Genomic DNA, 20,081 nt, shown 5'->3' with positions numbered 1-20,081 from the left:
TCTGTCACCCTCTCCCAGGAGGAGACCCTGCCCTCCCCCTCCCTTTGAACCTGGGCGGGCCTCGCGCCTCCTGTGAAACCAGAGAAGGTGGCCGGGGTGGCGCCGCCTGACTTCCCAGCAGGTCATCCTGGCAGCTTCTTTGTTCGCTTGGAACCCTGCTTACTGGAGACCGTACTGGGAACACAGCTGCCATGTTGTGAGGGACCCCAAGCCACACGGGGAGGCTCCCTGCAGGCGCTGGTCCGCGTTCATAGCTCGCAGCTGAGTCCCGGCTGCGTGTGGGGCTCACGCCTGTAATCCCAGCACGTTGGGAGGCCGAGGCAGCTGGATCACTTGAGGCCAGGAGTTCGAGATCAGCCTGGCCAAAAGGGCGAAACCCTGTCTCTACTAAAATTACAAAAAATTGGCCGGGCGCGGTGGCTCAAGCCTGTAATCCCAGCACTTTGGGAGGCCGAGACGGGTGGATCACGAGGTCAGGAGATCGAGAGCATCCTGGCTAAGACGGCAAAACCCCGTCTCTACTAAAAAAATACAAAAAACTAGCCGGGCGAGGTGGCAGGCGCCTGTAGTCCCAGCTACTCGGGAGGCTGAGGCAGGAGAATGGCGCAAACCCGGGAGGCGGAGCTTGCAGTGAGCTGAGATCTGGCCACTGCACTCCAGCCTGGGCAACAGAGCCAGACTCCATCTCAAAAAAAAAAAATACAAAAAATTGGCTGGGCATGGTGTCTCACGCCTGTAATCTCAGCACTTTGGGAGGCCAAGATGGGCAGATCACCTGAGACTGGGAGTTCGAGACCAACCTGACCAACGTGGAGAAACCCGACTCTACTAAAAATACAAAATTAGCTGGGCATGGTGGCACATGTCTGTGATCCCAGCTACTCGGGAGGCTGAGGTGAGAGAATCGCTTGAACCTGGGAGGCGGAGGTTGCGGTGAGCTGAGATCACACCATTGCACTCCAGCCTGGGCAACAAGATCGAAACTCTGTCTCAAAAAGAAAAAAAAAAAAAATTACAAAAAATTAGCTGGGCCGTGGTGACACACGCCTATAATCCAACTACTCAGGAGGCTGAGGCAGGAGAATCCCTTGAACTCAGGAGGCGGAGATTGCAGTGAACCGAGACATAGCACCACTGCACTCCATCCAGCCTGGGCTGTGAGTGAGATTCTGTCTCAAAAAAAAAAAAAAAGGAAAATAAAAAGGACAGGGTCTCACTCTATCACTTAGCCTAGAGTCAGTGGCATGATCACGGCTCACTGCAGCCTCGACCTCCTGGGCTCAAGTTGTCCAACTGCTTCGGCCTCCCATGCAGCTGACCACGCCTGGGTTTTTGTTTTGTTTTGTTTTTTGAGACAGAGTCTTGCTCATTGAGCATACTGGAGTGCAGTGGTACCATCTCGGCTCACTGCAGCCTCCGCCTCCCGGGTTCAAGCAATTCTTGTGTTGTTGTGCCTCAGCCTCCTGAGTAGCTGGGATTACAGGCATGTTGCACCACACTGGGCTAATTTTTGTATTTTCAGTAGAGGCAGGGTTTCATCATGTTGGCCAGACCTCAAATGATCTGCCTGTCTTGGCCTCCCAAAGTGCTGGGATTACAGGCATGAGCCACTGCACCCGGCTGATAGCCTGTCCGTGTTTTTTTTTTTTTTGAGACAGTTTCGCTCTGTCACCCAGGCTGGAGTGCAGTGACACCATCTTGGCTCACTGCAAGCTCCGCCTCCCGGGTTCACACCATTCTTCTGCCTCAGCCTCCCGAGTAGCTGGGACTACAGGCGCCCGCCACCACGCCCAGTTAATTTTTTGTATTTTTAGTAGAGACGGGGTTTCACCGAGTTAGTGAGGATGGTCTCGATCTCCTGACCTCGTGATCCGCCCGCCTTGGCCTCCCAAAGTGCTGGGATTACAGGCGTGAGCTACCGCGCCCGGCCGATATATTGTCTTAAAAAAAAAAGGCAGGGCACGGTGGCTCAGCTGAGCCCTGCATTGGAGTCGCCCAGCTCGCAGGAATGAGGCCACCTGTGTATGAAGAGCTCAGCTTTTTTTTTTTTTTTTTTTTTTTTTTGAGACAGAGTCTTGCTATGTCACCCAGGCTGGAGTGCAGTGGCGCGATCTCGGCTCCCTGCCAGCTCCACCTCCCGGGTTCACGCCATTCTGCTGCCTCAGCCTCCCCAGCAGCTGGGACTACAGGTGACCACCGCCATGCCAGGCTAATTGTTTTATATTTTTAGTAGAGATGGGGTTTCACTATGTTAGCCAGGATGGTCTCAATCTCCTGACCTTGTGATCCGCCCGCCTCAGCCTCCCAAAGTGCCAGGATTACAGGCGTGAGTCACCACGCCCGGCTTTTTTTTTTTTTTTTTTTTTTTTTGATACTCTCTCGCTCTGTCGCCCAGGCTGGAGTGGCGCGATCTTGGCTCACTGCAACCTCCGCCTTCCGGGTTCAAGCGATTCTCCTGCCTCAGTCTCCTGAGTAGCTGGGATTACAGGTGTGCGCAATCATGCCCAGCTAATTTTTGTATTTTTAGTAGGGACGGGGTTTCACCCTGTTGATTAGGCTGGTCTAGAACTGCTGACCTCGTGATCTGCCCGCCTCTGCCTCCCAAAGTGCTGGGTAATTATAGGCATGAGCCACCGCGCCCAGCCGAGCTCAGCTTTTGGCCGCTGTCTTCCCAGCGGTGCATCCAGGCATCCTGGGGCACAGACCCCACAACCTCAAAACTCCTGACTCAGCACCACTGCCAACAACGTGGTTTTGCAACAATAGATTGGGGGCGGCTCCTTATGCAGTGACAGAAAACTTGAACTCAGGCACACACAGCAGGTTTTTTGACTTTTATTAAATCTTTACAAAACAGAATACAAAATTCCGGCATTGACAGTTGGTGTAAAGGAAAACTTCTGAGCTCCGTCAGTTCACCTGGTACAATGGAATTAAAGTGCTTGGATGTTTTTCCCCCACTTAAAAAAAACTTTGAGGTTTTTTTTTTTCTTTTTTTTTTCTTTTGTCTTTTAAAAACATCGTAACATTAACACATGGCCGTTCACTGTCCCCCAGCGCTGGGAGCTGGCCTGGGGCCCAGGGTTCTCCAGGATCTTCACTCATTCACAGTAATGGTTCTGACCAGTCCTCCAGGTCGCACGTGGATGCGACAGGGGTGGGGAGGGAGGAGGAAGTGACTGTCCCACCTTCAGAAAAAAAAAAAAAAGCTGCTAGCAGCTCAGACGCGATGGCTGTGGGCGCCTGCAGCGGGCGGGGGTCTGTTTGCTTGTTCTTTATACAAAAAGGCAGAGAATCCCCCGTTACAAAACATAGAATCACTGACGGGCGGGACATGATGGGGGAGGGGGGTGGGCGGCCTGCCCCACCCCCCAGGGGTCTTTGGAAGGGGCAGTCCACAGATATGGGCAGTGGGGACCAGGGAGGGCAGAGCACCCCCACGGCCACCGGACTGTGACCATCGTACGAGATTCGGGAGGGGCAGCAGGGCCAGGCGGATGGTCTCCGAGGCCCCCACCCCCAGACCCCCCGACATTCAAGTATTCTTCAAGAACAGGGAAGCAAAGTCAACCAATGTTTTTTTTTCCTTAAAAAAAAAAAACAACTAAAAAACTAAACACAAGGAATCCCGACCGCGGATTTAGAAGCCAGAGGGGGCTGTCCCAGGCATGGAGTTTGGGGACTGGGCTGGGAAGGGCGGGTGGTGACCCTAGCTGCCCCCGCAGCACAGCCCCGCACACTTCCAAAGTGGAACCCTGTATTGCATAGAACGTCCCCACCCGCAGGGAGGGGCAGCAGGCTCCACAGCCCCCAGAGGTTGGAGCATGGAGGGTGGGGGTACTAAGCAGGCCCCTCCATTCCTGGGTGCCCGAAGGGAGGCCAAGGCCGCGGCCATTTTCCTGAAGGTGGCAGACCAAAAATGCTGCCCTGGGGGTGGGGATTCGGCCAGACCCTGGGGTCTGGGCCCAGCTCTAAGGACAAGGACGGAGCTGACAGAGCTTCCAGGCCAGGCCCAAGGGGCGGCGCGAGGCAGGACGTGGCCACGGTCAGACTGAGCCCTGAGAAGGGGCACTCGGTTGCCCCAAGGGGGTGTCTTCAGGACCCCCCACATTGGCTGACAGTGCCTGTCCAGTCCCTCTGCCTGCTGCGGTGGAAACAGCTTCAGGCCGGGCGGGGCTCCTGCTGTCTCAGGCCCTGGAGCGGTGGAGAGGGGCAGCGGCGAGCCCCTAGGGTCAGCTGCAGTTTAAGGTCAAGGCTGGAGGCCGAATCTGGCCACCAGGAGTCCTGGACAGACAGACAGGCCTTGCAGGAAGCCCCGATTGTCAACTATCATGGGGACAAGGCAGGCGCGGGTGAAGGGCTGGGGGATCCCATGGGGTGGGTGGCTGGGCTGCCCTCCACCTGCCTGCCTGGCCCCTCTGGAGACACGCAGGTCCTCCCTCCCCAACCAAGCCACCAGGGGTGCTCTCAGGGTGAGGGGTAGAGGGGAAGAGCCTGTCCCTGAAATACTGCGGGCTGGGAGGGAACACAGGGGCAGGGCCCTGGGCCCCTCCCCAGCTCTGGAAGATGGCGAACACTGTGGTCTGCTCTCCTGAGTCACTGCAAGCCACGTGGGCAGATGGCGGGCAGTACAGGTGACCTGGGGGCTTCACAGTACAGGTGAGCAGGGCTGGGGGCCGGGAAGGGGACAAGCCCAGCCACATACCCTGTGCTCACCTCCCCGGATGCCTGCATTGCTTTTAACCGTCCGAAGGAAAAAATAAGGGGGAGGGGTGGAAACGGGAAAGAAAAACCCAAAAGCAAAAACCTTCTATAAAACGCCCCCCCAGCTGAGCTTAGTGCCTGGGAATCCAGCCAGAGGAGGGGCAGCCCGCAGGACACCGGCTGGCGATAGCTTAAAAAACCTTTAGATTTGATTGGGGGATGGGCGACCTATGTACAAAGGGGAGAGACGAGAGGGTCAGGCACGGTCTCCCACCAGGACCACGGGGGCTGAGGACAGGCTGGCCCTTTGCCGCCGCTGCGCCAGCTTGGACTGGGAGGGTGGAGACAGCTGCAGGCAGCGTGAGGTAGCTCGGACCAGGACGGGCTGGCCCTGCCCCGCAGCCTCCTCCTCAGCCAGGTCCTCATCGTGCTGGGCCAGCTGCCGGTTCATGGCAATGGCCTCGGCCGCGAAGGATGTGAGGTCTTTGGCACAGCTGTTCCTGGGAAATGGGGTGGGGGTAGGTGGTCACCAAGGAGGCATCCCTTACGGGACTGCTGGGGTCTGTGCAAGGCCCTGGGGGAAGGGGCTTCATGCCCCCCTCCCACCCCGACCCTGGGGCTCCTCTGAGTGCCAGGGCCCCACCGGGGTCTCCACTGAGTTACCAGGCTTGCCTGCATCCCTGACCCCAAAGCAGCTCTCCAGGTCTTTCCCAAGTGTCTTAGCCTGGAAACCCCGCCCCCTGGACTTGGGGGTCCCAAGCACCCCTGCAGGCCTCACCTCTGCAGGACCATCGGAGTGGGCAAGGTGTTCTCCGGGGCGCACTGCAACGAGAGCGGGCAGGGGGCAGGGCTGGAGAGCAGCTGGGGCCACCTGGGGTGCCGGGTGGGGTGTCTGGCCAAGAGATGCCGTGCCCATCCCATCACCAGGACCCCACGAGAGACCAGAAGTGCACCTGGGTGCCCCGGGAGCCAAGTCCCTGTGCCGAGGTCTCTTTGGCGAGGCTCCGTGTCCACCTGCCCAGGGAACCCGAGGCTGGGCCAGGCTGAAGCCTGGTGTTGCAGGACCCAGTGAGGGTGGAGAGCAGAGCCCCAAGCCCTACCTCTCCCGGCTGTTCCCAGCCCAAACCCACCTCCGCCCCCCTCTTAACCCACGGGTCTCTGGATGCTTCTGGAAGGAGTTTGGAGGCCCCCAGCTCCTCGCCTGGGGACACAGAGTGACCCCAGCTTCTATTTTTAGTAAATCCCCACTCCCTGGGGTGGCAGCTCGGCTCAGATGACCTCTGGCAGGAGAAACACCCGACTCTGCCTGGATAGGAGGCCACACAGGGAAGGGTGGGGGGCAGAGCCTGGGCCTGAAACTGGCGACAGGCTGGGGTCTCTGTGAGCTGGACTCGCCGCCCGCTTGACTTCTCCTTGCTGCGGAGTGTAGGTCCTCACCACCCTCCAGGAAGGTGCTCTGAGTAGCTGCTTCTGGGAGCTGCCTGCCTGGCCAGCGGGCACCGTGCATAGGTGGGTGGTGGGGATTTCCATTGCAACCCTCATCCCAGGGCAGAGCCTGCGCTCTCAGACCTCAATGCATCTCAGAGTGCCAGGCTACACCCTTGGGGCTTCCCGTGCTTGCTCTGAGGCCACCCTGCAGCCTCCCATACCCTCCCTGGCGCCCCTGGGGCTGGCACTCACCCCCTGAACCCAGGGGTGCTGCAGGACTTGGGCGGCGCTCAGTCTCTGCTTGGCGTCACGGACGAGCAGCTTGGAGATGAGGTCTTTGGCAGCGCAGGAGATGTGGGCCCAGTCCTTGTCGGGGAACTCATACTTCCCCTCCTGGATGCTCTCAAACAGCATGTTCTGGGGACACAGGACACAGGGGAGCTCAGATCTGCCCAAGGAGCTGGATACTGTGCACTGACATGTGGCGCCATCAGGACCCCAACCACCACGAGACCCTCGACCATGCACACCCGGGGCGGAGGGGACTGGGAGCCGGACCAGGAGAGTCGGCTCTACCCAAGTGGAGCTGGATTTACAAAAAGGCAGCTCTGGAGGACCTGGTTCCAAGGGCCACAGGCCACAGATGCTGAGCCTTAAGCAGCAGGCAGGCAGTCTGAGCCTGATCCCCCCAAACCAGGGACGTCACTCCACCTCTCTGCTCTCTGAACCCTGTCTGCTTTTCCCTTGGGCAGGCAAACCTGAAAAGCCTTCGGGAAACTGGAGGACAGGGCAGCACTGCCCTGTGGATGGTATCAGGGAGTAGGGCACACAGGGCAGGTCCCCGGGGGTTAAGGGGGAGTACAGAGTAGGTTCCTGGGGGTCTGGGGAGCACACAGAGCAGGTCCCAGCGGGTTAGAGGGCATACAAGGCAGGTCCCCGGGGGTTAGGGGGTGGTCGGGGGCAGGTCCCCTGGACTTAGGGAGTGCGCAGGGCAGGTCCCCTGGACTTAGGGGGTGCGCAGGGCAGGTCCCCTGGGGTTAGGGGGTGCGCAGGGCAGGCCCAGGGGAAGAAGGTGCCCAAGAGAGGAGGGTGCCCAGGAGAGGAGGGTGCGCGGGCCACCGCACCTGGCAGGCAGGGCAGGCCTCGCCGCGGTCCCAGCCGCAGTCGCTGCCACAGCGGCCCACGAAGGGCGGGTAGCCACTGAGCAGGATGTACAAGATGACGCCCAGGCTCCACAGGTCGCAGCGCTTGTCGTAGATGCTGGCCTCCTCGCTGAAGGCCTCCACCACCTCCGGGGCCATGTACTCCGCCGAGCCGCACTGCGGGCGGGGGAGAGGCGCGTCAGCCGGGGCTGCCCGGCATCACGTGGGAACGGAGCCCGGGTAACTGCGGGTCACCTGCGCCAGCCGGCTCGGACCCCACCCCACCCGACCAATCAGCGACTGCCGGGAACCCGCCCCGCCCAATCAGCAGGTGCAGAGCTCGCCCCGCCCCCTCCGCAGCCCCGCCCCACCCATCCAAACACCTACGGGTGGGGGCGCCTAATCGAGGCCCCGCCGCGTCATCCCGCCCAACCAATCAGCGGCTGTTGCTAAGCGGAAACCCGAACTCCGCGGCCTGGAACTGCGGAGCGGCCCAGGCTCCGCGAGGTTATGCAACCGTAGAGCAGGCAGCCGAGCCCCCAGGCCTGCCCGCGGGCCCTCACCGGGGTGAGCAGCTCCGGGGTGGAGATAGGGGAGCAGTCCCCGTTGAGTTTGATGCCGCTGCCCAGGTCGAAATCACAGATCTTCACGGGGGAGACCTGGGAGGGGCCAAGAGGGCCGTGAGCCTGGGGTCCCACGCGGCCACCCCTCCCGCGGGGCCACTCTGCCCGGGCTGGCCTACCTGATTGGGGTGCTCACACAGGATGTTTTCCGGCTTTAGGTCCCTGTGGGCGATGCCTGGGGGAGAAGCCACAGAACCACGAGGGGGTGAGGGGCTGGGGGTCTTCCAGGAGTCCTTGGCAGGTGGCCTTAGGGGACTCAGGGCGGGATCACCACCCACCTTTGTTGTGCAGGAAGTCCAAGGCACTGGCCACGTCCTGCACCACCACGCTGGCCTCCAGCTCGTTGAAGTGCCGGCGCTTGTGGATGTGGCTCAGGATGGAGCCTGGGCAGGGCGGAGCAGGACGGGGCACACACAGGTCACCTCAGAGTCCTCACAACGCCCGCACCCACCTCCACTTTGGAGGGGACGCCCCCACACCGGCTTCCTCTGGCCCAAAGGCCTTACCCCTGAGCCACCATTTGGGCAGGACACAAACCCCACAAGCCCCCTCCTGCAGGTGGCACTAGGCCCCCATCCCATAATACCTCCCAGCTCCCTCCCTCCCCACAGCCTGGAGCCCCCAGGTACCTCCCCGCATCTTCTCAAACACCAGGTAGAAGCGGTCCTCCTCCTCAAAGAACTCAATCAGCTCTAGAACGTTCCTGGGGTGGGGTGGGAGGCAGGAGAGGAGCTGAGGCTTCCTGAGGCCCCTAGGTACCTGCTGCTCAGCCTAGGAGGGGCCCACCCTCTTGGTGCTGGCCTGTCCACTGGAGGCTGGGACTTGGGCAATAGGCCCGCCTCACGCTGCCCGCCTGGGGCTGCCAGCCAGCCTTCTTCAGGGAGGGAAACGCAGGGCCTGGGAAACTGGGTGCCCTACAGATGCTTGCTGGGGGTGATGTGGTGCTCAGGCCCTTCATCCACTGAAAGACGGCTCAGGCCAGTGCTGTGGCAAGGGTGGCTCACCTACCTGTGTCCCTGGCACTGGTACAGCATCTCCACCTCCCGGAAAACCCTGCTCCGAATGTGGCCTGGCTGTTTCTCAATGATCTGAAACAGTTAAGAGGACACAGCACCTGGGTTGGCGGGACGCTCACAGCTGAGAAGGGGCCAGAAACTCCACTGCCACAGCTGGAATTCACCACACTTATACCCTGCAACTCTAGAAAGCAGGGCTCACGCCTGTCATCCCAGCACTTTGGGAGGTTGAGGCAGGAGGATCGCTTGAGCCCAGGAGTTTTAAGGCCAGCCTGGGCAACACAGCCAGACCCCATCCCTCCAAAATGTTTATGCTGTTGTTGTTGTTGTTGGTTTTTTTTAAGATGGAGTTTCGGCCGGGCGCGGTGGCTCAAGCCTGTAATCCCTGCACTTTGGGAGGCCGAGACGGGCGGATCATGAGGTCAGGAGATTGAGACCATCCTGGCTAACATGGTGAAACCCCGTCTCTACTAAAAAATACAAAAAAACTAGCCGGGCGCGGTGGCGGGCGCCTGTAGTCCTGGCTACTTGGGAGGCTGAGGCAGGAGAATGGTGTAAACCTGGGAGGCGGAGCTTGCAGTGAGCTGAGATCTGGCCACTGCACTCCATCCTGGGCGACAGAGCAAGACTCCGTCTCAAAAAATTAAAAAAAAAAAAATAGAGTTTTGCTCGTTACCCAGGCTGGAGTGCAATGGCACAATCTCAGCTCACCGTAACCTCCACCTCCCAGGGTTCAAGCGATTCTCCTGCCTCAGCCTCCTGAGTAGCTGGGATTACAGGCGCCTGCGACCACGCTCAACTAATTGTTTTGTATTTTTAGTAGAGACGGGGTTTCACCATGTTGGCCAGGCTGGTCTTGAACTCCTGACTTACAGGTGATTCACCCGCCTCGGCCTCCGAAAGTGCCAGGATTACAGGTGTGAGCCACTGCGCCCGACCCCAAAATGTTTTTTAAGTTAGTGGTAAGCTATGATGATGGTGCCACTGCACTCCAGCCTGGGTGACAGAGGGAGACCCTGTCTCTAAATTTAAAAAAAGAGATAGAGGCCGGGCGCGGTGGCTCACGCCTGTAATCCCAGCACTTTGGGAGGCCGAGGCGGGCGGATCACAAGGTCAGGAGATCGAGACCATGGTGAAACCCTGTCTCTACTAAAAAATAGAAAAAAATTAGCCGGGCGCAGTGGCGGGCGCCTGTAGTCCCAGCTACTCAGGAGGCTGAGGCAGGAGAATGGCGTGAACCCGGGAGGCGGAGCTTGCAGTGAGCCGAGATTGCGCCACTGCACTCCAGCCTGGGCGACGGAGCGAGACTCCGTCTCAAAAAAAAAAAAAAAAAAGAGATAGAAAGCTGGCCTCGCCTATGGGGGCCTGAAATTTACTGCAAGTCAAGGATAAGAAAGAAAGAAAAAAAAACAAAACAAAAACGATCAGGTGCGGTGGCTCAGGCCTGTAATCCCAGCAGTTTCAGAGGCTGAGGCGGGTGGATCATGAGGTCAGGAGATTGAGATCATCCTGGCCAATATGATGAAACCCCGTCTCTACTAAAAATACAAAAATTAGCTGGGTACGGTGATGGGCACCTGTAATCCTAACTACTTGTGAGGCTGAGGCAGGAGAATCACTTGAACCCGGGAGGTGGAGGTTGCAGTGAGCTGAGATCGTGCCATTGTACTCCAGCCTGGGTGACAGAGCAAGACTCTGTCTCAAAAAAAAAAAAAAAAAAAAAAAAAAAAAGCCAGTGGGGGCTGCTCTCCACCTGCAACCCTGACAGCCCTCAGAGACATACTTGGGACTTGGGACTTCTGCAAAATACCCCCACAGGATGATAGGGTCCCCTGCCCTGGGTGGCCACCCTTCCTGACCCAGAGACAGTCAGCTGTAGTCCTCTGTCCCCACAAGGCGGATCCCTGGTGACCCACAGAACTAGGGAGGCCTCAGGACACCTGGCTGCCAGCCCACCAGGCCCCACCTCACATGCGGCCACAGCACCAAGTCCTGCTCCCCGGCTCCGAGCCAGCCTGGGCAGACACTTACCCATCGCCTCAGCCAGTATCTGTTTGGGGCCTGCCCTGGTTGGCTGCCCCAGCCACTGGTGGATCCAGCCTCCCTGAGCCCCAGAGCCTCAGGAAGCCACCCCACTGTCCCCAGCAGCTCCAGCTGCTCCCCACCACCTTCACTCACAGAGGTGCGGTCAGGAGGTGTCTGCGGCTCCCGACCTGGCACCTGCTGGGACCCTCTTCCCAGGCTGGATACGCTAGCCCCTCTCACTGGGCGGGTGGCTGGCTACCTGAGCACTCTGCCCAGGGTTCCCTGCCCACTGCGATGGCCTGCTCACAGTGGGGATGTGGCATTCCACTCGAGTCCCTGGCTCCTGTCTCTGCAGTCCCGTGTTTATACTGAGAAACAAAGCTGCCCCAGCGAGGGGCAAGAGAACAACTGGACGCCAGGGTGTCCTGAAATACCATCGCCCAGGCCACTGCCGAAAGCTGAGTCCAGCAGGCACTGCAGGCACTGCAGATGGTTCTGGATAAAACTGAGCCTCGTCCTGTCCCTGAGGTGGCCAGCTAGAATGCTGCTTCAGGGAGGGGGTGCAGCCCCTCCCGGCATGGAAGGGGCCTATTCTGAGGTCCCAGCTTAGGGGCTCAGCATCCAGCCAGCAGCCTCATGGCACCAGGGGACCCCCAGGCAGCTTCCCGCAGCATGACTCCCGCTGAGGGCAGAGGGCCCACACCCCAGTCCCCGTAGAATGAAATGCTCCTGCCTGTAATCCCAGCACTTTGGGAGGCCGAGGCGGGCGGATCACAAGGTCAGGAGATCGAGACCACGGTGAAACCCCGTCTCTACTAAAAATAGAAAAAATTAGCCGGGCGCAGTGGCGGGCGCCTGTAGTCCCAGCTACTCGGGAGGCTGAGGCAGGAGAATGGCGTGAACCCGGGAGGCGGAGCTTGCAGTGAGCTGAGATTGCGCCACTGCACTCCAGCCTGGGCGACAGAGCGAGACTCCGTCTCAAAAAAAAAAAAAAAAAAAAAAAAGAATGAAATGCTTCTCAGACTCACAGGTCCCAGCGATTCGCCTGACTTGCCCAGGACACCTCCTCCTCCCCCTGCCACCTGGCCGGACCAACTCCTGGACATCAGTGGCCAACACCTCCAGCAGGAAGTCCCCCAAGCTCTCCAGATCCCAGCACTGACCACACCAGGTCAAGGTGGCAAGATGACCAGGGAGGTGGCCCTGAGACACCAATTAGGAACCCCCAGAGGCCACACGGCATGAGTCAGGCTACCTAACCCCCAATCCTCAGTGTCCCTATCTGTCAAACAACAGGAAACAAGGATGCCTGTGGGGCCGCCAGGAGAGGACTGTGCTCAGAGGGACGCCTGCTGTGCAGAAGTGTTCCGGCGGGACCTCGTGCTCCTGCACCATCGCCTTGGCCTGCCTGGGGGCTCCCAGGAGGCAGGGACTGTACTGCGTCTGTCCCTGCCTGCTGCCACTGTGGTCCCAGCACCCGGCCAGTAACCTCCCCAGGTTGGCCACCCCACTTCTTCCTCCACCTCCTCCTCCTCAGAGGAAAGCTCTGGCCTGGCCATCCACCAGGACCCACAGGCTCCTGGCCAGCCTGGCTCGCCAGGGCACACCTGGCCCTCTTTCCCAGGCAGCCAGCCCTCCTGGGACCCCACCCAGCCCGGAAGCCGCGTGCCAGGTCACGAGGGAGGCCTGGAAGATTTCTTGGAATACAGGATCCAACCAGCCCACAAGGTCATAGGGTGACAACCAGGGCCTCAACAGCGCTCCTGCTCCCAGCCCTTCGGTCACACCCTGGGTTTGGCAGCCGCCTGGGGCTAGGGTGGCACGGGGCTCTCGCGGGCCTGCACTGAGGTTCTCCAAACGCAGAGCCCCTCTGGGCCCTGGGATATGACGTTGCATTTTGATCCTTGAAACCAAACTGTCATGTACCCTCAGGGACGGCTCAGAGGCAGGGACTGCCCAGGGGACCCAGTGGGCACAGTGCCTCTGACTGAAGCCCCCACTCTGGTACCAGACAGGGCCACTCCCGCCGCTGTCATTCCCGACTGGACTCAGGGCCCGGTGGCCGTTTTCAGACACTGGTCTTCCTGGCTGTAGGACGGGGAGCCGGAATGCCACACACAGTTTCCACCTCCCCCCACTGCCCGCACTCATCCCAAGGCGCTGGGCTCCCCAGGGCGCGGCCGCGGGCCCACCTTGACGGCGTACTCCTGGCTGGTGATCAGGTTGATGCAGGTCTGCACTCGGGCATGAGCGCCCTCCCCCAGCACATCCTCCTGCAGCTGGTAGACGTCTGCCGGGCAGCGAGGCGGGCGTGAGAGGGACCCCGGCTGTCCCCAGCTCCCGGCTCCCCCAATGCCCGCCATCCCTGCTCACCTTCAAACCTGCCTGAGAAGCTGTCGGTGGCCCGGCCGCGCTTCTTCTTCTTGCCCCTCTTCTTGGCGTCCGGGATGTCGATGGGCTGGCTGGCGGGCATGTCTGTTCCAGAAGGCACGCCCAGGGGGCTCAGGACATGGCCCTGGCCGGCTGGTCCCCACCCCCCTGCAGGGGCTGGCCACTGCCATGGTGGCGACAGCGGCTGCCCCGTGCCCTCCTCCCCCTCAGGCCCCTCACCAGGGCGGGCTGAGCACTGCAGGCCAAAGTCAGAGTCTCCGTGGTGGGGCTGGTCTAGAGAGAAGGCCAGCTCGAAGGGGTTCTGCCCCTGCAGGGGAGAGGAGAGGAGAGGCACTCAGACCCCATCCCTCCCCACGCAGCAGGGAGACGTCTCCTGCCCCAGTGCCACAGCGTCCAGGCTGACAAGCCCTGTGCTGAGCATGACGAAAAAATCAACTCGGTCCCCGCTCACACGACACCAGGATCAGCTCCCGATGGGGCGGGCAGCATAAACCGGGGGACCACCAGCTCCTGGCATTCACCTCCTCGCTGCCCTACACTCAGTGTGTGTGTGGATTTCTTTTTTTTTTAATTTATGTTTTGTAGGGATAAAGTCTTGCTGTGTTGCCCAGGCTGGTCTTAAACCCCTGGCCTCAAGCGATCCTTCTGCCTCGGTCTCCCAGAGTGCTGGGATCACAGGCGTGGGCCACATGTGGAAGCTGTTTGGCCTCCTAGCACCTCAGCAAGGAAAGATCAGGAGATGCAGAGTCTCCTGGGGGGGTCCATGGAATTTGCCAACCCAGGGGGTGATTCTGTCCCCCAGGAGACACTGGGCCATGTCTGGGGACATCTGTGGTTGTGACTGGTTGGGGGAGCTCCTGGCATACAGTGGGTGGAGGCCAGGGACACTGCTCAGTACCCTGCAGTGCCCAGGACGGCCCGACCCCAGATAAAGATGGGCCCCAACCTCCACGGGGCCGCGGGGACATGGGGCTGTGGGGAAGACCTCCTCCCACCCACAGAGCCCTGGGGGCCTCTGGGAAAGAGGTGCATTGCCGGGAGAGGACAGACACGGGCAGAAGGCTCTTGGGAACCCTGCCTCTGATGCCAGGGTTGAGTCACCGTGGGGCCCAAGCCGTGTCTTGCACCTCCGTCTGCTTGTCCACAGAATGGGGATGGCTGACCTCTGGGGCGGGTCGTGCGGATCAAAGGCGGCGGGGCAGAGGGAGGGAGGTGAGTCACTGGGCGGTCTGCCAGCCTGGTGGCTGTGCCTGCTTTCCCACGGCCTCCTGGACCATCTCAGGGAAGCTCAGTCCTCCCTGGGCCTCAGTTTCCCCCATGTAAAATGGCATACCACCACTTCTCCTTCCCCTAAGCTGCTCCCCTCCCTTTTGCTCAGTGCCTGGGGCTGGGGGTGAGAATTCAGTGCCTGGTGCTCTGGGGCCTACTGAAGGTGGGGGCTCTGCCTCCATCACCCCTGCCTTCTGCCCCACCCAAGCCTGGGCACCTGCCCTCCTCTGCTCGTGTCCCGTGGCTGCCCCGCACACCTTCCCTCCGCAGTTCTGTGCGTCTAAGCCCACCCTCACCCACCAGAGGCTCATCTGCTTCCAGCCCCCCTAACCCGGCAGCTACCAGTTACTGAGTCAGTACATACGGTGCTATACCGGTCTTGGGGGCTCACGGGAGAGGCACCCACAGGCGCGAGTGTGCCAGGCCCTGCCCAGACCACATCCTGCACTCCCATCTCAGTGCTCCTGGAGGGAGCCCCTGGTGGGCCCTGGTACCCAGCTAAGGAACCCGCCTTGGGCCCTGGCGGCCAGGATTCAAATCCAGGCCTGCTGCTCTGGGCAGGCTGGGGCTGGGTGAAGAAACGACCCAGCCCCAGGAACGTGGGAACAAGACCCTGACCGGGGGCAGGAACAGCGCAGGTTATGGTAGACTCTGCCCCTGGGGAAGATGGTTGGAACATATGCACGTTTCCACAGAGCATGGCCCAGCATGGGGACTTCCGGCCCTTTACAAGGGGCCAGGCCTTTGAAGCTGGGGAACTGAGGCCCGGTCAGGTTCCTTGTACTACTGAGCTCTCACTCAGCCTCACCTGTCCAGGTGAACCAGGCGGGAGGGGCCTGCAGAGGTGACGGGGGTCCCAGTCCCAGTGAGGATGCTGGGTGCTCTGGGCCAGGTCACTGCCCCTGTCTGGGCCCCAGACAGCCTGAGTGGGGCTCAACAGAAGCAAGACACCAGTGGAGCCCATGGGAGACCCGAGGCCAGCAGATGGGTAGAGGCCAGAGGGCAGAGTTTGGGAGGGGCCGAGAGCCAAGCTGCCCTCCTGCCTCCCCACCCACCCTGGCTTGGGCAGATAGCTGCCAGGAGGCCGCTGGGGGAGGAGGGAAGGAAGGGGGGCTCCAACTAGCCCCCATGGGGAGTCAACGTTCCCATAAGGCTCCTGTCTGGAGGCCCCTGGTAGCCCTGGGGCAGCCACCACAAGGCCGGTGACCAGGGTCTAAGGCCAGACTGGCGCTCACCTGCTGTCTGACCTTGGCCTAGTGACCTTCCCCCGAGGTCTGCCACAGGTGAGACAGGAGACAGCTGCCCCCAACTTGTGGGAGCTCACAAGAGTGAAAGGACCTGAGGGGCCACAGAGCCCAGCGTGAGCCCCTGGCCTTCTCTGGCCACCGTTCCCCCGTGCCAGCCACAGCCTGCAACTCAGCAAAGCTACAGATGGACAGCTGGAGCCACCACGGCGGAGGGGCACCATGAGACTCCACCATGAGACTCCACGGCCATGTACATGGGAACCCCAGGCACACACGCCTGCCGTCTCGGAGCCTCCCTTTCCCGTCTGCAAACGGAAAGAAACCCAAGGCGCCTGTAGACGTGCCTTCCTGCTGGGCTGCTGCCTACTGGAGGCAGGGAGGGTATTTCAGGAGACGTGGCCCCAGTCCAGGGAGCAGCCGTGAGTGGTGGGGGCTGTGGGGGCAGATTCCTAGAGCAACCGGTCCCGGCCACCTGGAGGAACACCTCACAGCCAGGACTGCCTGCCAGGCCCTCCTCCACCGAGATGCCCACCTTCCCAGCTCCCAACCGGGCTGCCCTGGTCATGCAGAGGCCGGCCCACAGTCCCGGGCAGTGTGGGCGGTCCTGGCCCCACTGTTCTAGGTCTGGCTGCAGGACTCGAGTCAGCAGGCCTTGGCAGGAGGCGGCTGGAACCATCTAGAAAGTTCAAGTGTGCTTTGGCTGCCTGGCTGGCCCCATGCACTGACCCTGTATCAGCTCACGCCTGGCCCCAGGAGGGAAAAGACCACTGCACTGTCAGGTCCTCCTCTTTCCCGCCCAGCCCGACACTCTGATGGTGCCAGGCCTGCTGCCCTAGGGGAAAACTGGGCATGGGTGGCAGGGGTGAGTGGTGCCCTGGGGTGCCGGCTGGACAGACCTGGGAATTCTCAGAGTTTCCCCTTGCTCCTCCCACCCTGGAGCAGCGCGTGTGTACACACAAGACACAGACACACACACACACACACGCACTCTCTCTCTCTCCTCCTCTCCAGTCCTGCCTTCCCTACCGGGCAACAGGTCCCTGCCCAAGGAAGCCCAGTGAAGCGATTACATAACCCCGGCCTGCGGGGTGGGGCGGGCTGGCTGACATCACTGCGTCCCCTGGGCCAGGTCCTGCGGGGCCCCTGCCCAGCACCTGCCCTCCCCTTCCCCCCCAGATTTGCTCATCTGAAACCAGCACTCAACAGCAGTCACCGCCCGGGCGGCGCAGAAACTTCCCGCTCCGACAGGAAACAGCACTTGGGCCTGGGGTGTCTGCAAAGTGCAGGGCTGAGGGGACATCCCATCCCCTCCCCCACGGCAGAGGCCCCCTGGGGGTGGGTGCACCTGACCAGCCCGGCCTGGGGATTCTGAAAGGAAGTCCCCAGAAACCACACGGAGGTGGAAAAGGGACTGTGGCCCGCTGACCTCTCCCCACCAGGGCACAACCAGCTGGAGCTTGCAGGGTACACCCCCCATAAGCAACGTGCAGCGACCGGGACAGGACTGCAGCCTGCTGACCCCCCAGAACACAGCCGGCAGGGGCTTGCAGGGGACACATGGCCTGGACCCCTGACGGGGAGGGGGCTCCTGCTCCCAGCCTCACTTGGGGATCCTGGAGGAATGACCCGGTGGCCAACGCTGGGGAAACGACTGCGGCCTGCCGACCCCCCATCCTCGCATACCGACCCCGGGTGTAAGGCGGGGGCCAAGCACGAGCCCCGGGAGCCGATCTTAGGGGCGGGCTGCGCGCCCCCCACGCCGGCCATTCCGGTGGTCCAGCCCGGAGCGCCCTCAAACCGACCCCGGGCCTCACCTTGAACGAACGGTGGAAACCCTGAAGTTCGGCTGGTTTCTTCTGCACCATCTTCTGTCCGGGCCCCGCCAGCGGGGGAGGGGACCGAGGGCCCGCGGGGCGGCCCGAGGGCGGGCGGCCGGACGGGGGGCGGCCGAGGAGGGGACCCTGCGGGCGGGAGCAGACAAAGGGAGGGCGGTGAGCCGAGCTCGGCCTGCCGGGAGCGCGGACCGGGCGGGGGCGGCGGGGGCTCCGCGGGGCCCGTTTCCCGCTACCGGGTCGGGGTCCCTGGGGCCGCCTTGGGGTTCGCACTCACCGGGGTCGGGCTCGGGCCGGGGCCGCAGTGCCGCCGCCGCCCCACGTCGCGCAGCCCGGACCCCGCTCCGCGGACCGCGCGGGGAACAGCGCCGCCGCCGCCAGCGCGGACCCCTCTTCCTGGGCCGCCGCCGCTGAGAGGAGCCGGGCGCGTCGCCGCCGCCGCCACCTTTATAGGCCTGGACCCACTCTGGCCCCGCCTCCGACGCAGGCTCCGCCCGGCCTCGCCCCCTGCGCACGACGTGGGCGGAGCCAGAAGAGGACTCTCTGGGAGCCCAGTGCGGCTGCGCGCTCCGGCGGCAGGCCGTGTCCGAAACGATTAGCGTACGCCTGCGCAGTGCGGCGCACTGGGGTCTTGCGGAACCCAGCAGCGCCCATGCTGCACGGCCCGGAGCTGGCCTATCTTTGCCGCCTGAGGCTGGCGGGACTCGGGGGACCTGCGGGGCACTGGGCTGAGTCCTGCCGCCTGGCCCCACACAGGGTAACTTCCTCGGCCTGTCGACCCGGGCCTAAGATACCCCCACTCCCTTGGGTCATGCCCTCGCTCTAGAACCTGCCATGGCTCCCTCTTGCGGTTCTCCGATGCTGGCTCCAGCTGTCCGCCTTGTGCACCACCAGCACGCTTGGAGTCCCAGCCACTCCCTTCTAGTGCTGGGGGACCAGCCACCACCACCACCACCTTTCTGCTTCCCCTGGGCCACTCTGCCTGGGGAGCAGTGAGCTCCCTGAGTTTGCTTTGTGGTTGTCAGGAACCAGAGTAGAGGGTGGGGACCGAGATCTGTGAAGGACCCTTCTTCTGTCCTCGAATGGCATTTCAGGGAGAACTGGGACCTGAGACTCACTGGGAAAAAGCCCAAGGGGTGGATGGTGGCCAGGACAGGAAGTAAAACATAGTCCCGTTTTGGCTGGGGCCCCAAACCAGGCTTAGATAGAATCAGCCGGTCCTGAGCTGCCAGTCCCCCAACCGACAGCATCCTGGTTCAAAGTCCTCCCCAGGCCCCAGGCCTTGGGCACACAAGGAGTGGGGGTTCACCTGCCGTGGGTGGACTGTGGTCTCCTCTTCTGCAGGGGTTTCCAGAAACTTCGCACAGCCCCCAACCAGGCCCTGAGCTCAGAGAGGCTGGAGCCCCACTGACCTGAAGCTGGGAACCCCTGCCTGCGAAGGCCACAGCTCTCAGGCCACAATGGCTGGGGGCCTGGCTTTAGCCACCCCTGGGGCATTGTGAGGAGGCTGTGGAGGATTCCCAGCCAGAATGCAGCCCAGTGCCTGGCATTGCCCTGACTCTTGGCAATGGGGGGACAGAAAACCAGGTCCCCCGGCCCCCCTTATTGTGCGTGCTTGTGTGTGTGTGTGTGTGTTCATACACACACACACACAGACACGTTAGCTCCAGGTGCCAGCTGGGGTGGAGCTGCTAGACCTGCTTGCCCGGACCTGGCTCACGGAGGGTGCCGACGAAATAGTGCTTGGAGGAAAGGATGAGAGTGTGTGTGTGTGTGTGTGTGTGTGTGTGTGTGTGCACGCGCGCCCACGCTCACATAGGGGTTGTGTGGTGGTGTGAGCCTGTTGAGACCACTGTAACACAGAACCACAAACCAGGAGGCTTAAAACAACAGAAATGTAAGCTCTCACAGTCCTGGAACCCAGAAGTCTAGAAGTGTGGGCAGAGCTTTGCTTCCTCTGAGGACTCTAGGAGGATGCTTCCTGCCCCTCCCAGCTTCTGGGGGCTCTGGTGGTCCTCGGTTGGTGGCCACATCGCTCCAGTCTCTGCCTCCTCCTCTGTGTCTGTGTCTTCTCTTCTTATTTTACCTTTTTATTTATTTATTTATTTATTTTTGAGACAGAGTCTCATTCTGTCACCGAGGCTGGAGTCCAGTGGCACAATCTCAGCTCACTGCAACCTTTGCCTCTTGGGTTCAAGTGATTCTTCTGTCTCACCCCCCTAACTAGCTGGGATTACAGGCATGTGCCACCACACCCAGATAATTTTTTGTATTTTTAGTAGAGATGGGGTTTCACCATGTTGGCCAGGCTTGTCTTGAACTCCTGACCTCATGATCCACCCGCCTCGGCCTCCCAAAGTGCTGGGATTACAGGAGTGAGCCACTGCGCCTGGCCTATTTTACT

At 61.2% G+C, this 20,081-nt stretch overlaps 1 protein-coding gene across 1 annotated transcript; it reads right to left on the bottom strand.

Moving 5' to 3' along the window:
* Window positions 1-2,819: 2,819 nt before the first annotated feature.
* On the bottom strand, window positions 2,820-18,100 carry MKNK2 (MAPK interacting serine/threonine kinase 2). The gene is made up of 14 exons (XM_007994715.3): window positions 17,955-18,100; window positions 17,660-17,806; window positions 13,549-13,636; window positions 13,312-13,413; window positions 13,131-13,228; window positions 8,906-8,985; window positions 8,527-8,600; window positions 8,176-8,280; window positions 8,017-8,072; window positions 7,838-7,933; window positions 7,257-7,451; window positions 6,385-6,549; window positions 5,483-5,526; window positions 2,820-5,204 (listed from the first exon to the last, which is right to left on the bottom strand). The coding sequence occupies exons 2-14, from the start codon at window positions 17,708-17,710 to the stop codon at window positions 4,961-4,963; spliced, it is 1,398 nt and encodes a 465-aa protein (XP_007992906.1). The 5' UTR covers window positions 17,711-17,806; window positions 17,955-18,100; the 3' UTR covers window positions 2,820-4,960.
* Window positions 18,101-20,081: the final 1,981 nt, after the last annotated feature.

This window comes from Chlorocebus sabaeus, chromosome 6 (assembly GCF_047675955.1).
Source record: "Chlorocebus sabaeus isolate Y175 chromosome 6, mChlSab1.0.hap1, whole genome shotgun sequence".
In the NCBI taxonomy this organism is placed as follows: domain Eukaryota; kingdom Metazoa; phylum Chordata; class Mammalia; order Primates; family Cercopithecidae; genus Chlorocebus; species Chlorocebus sabaeus.
This window is presented reverse-complemented; position numbering and strand designations above follow the sequence as displayed.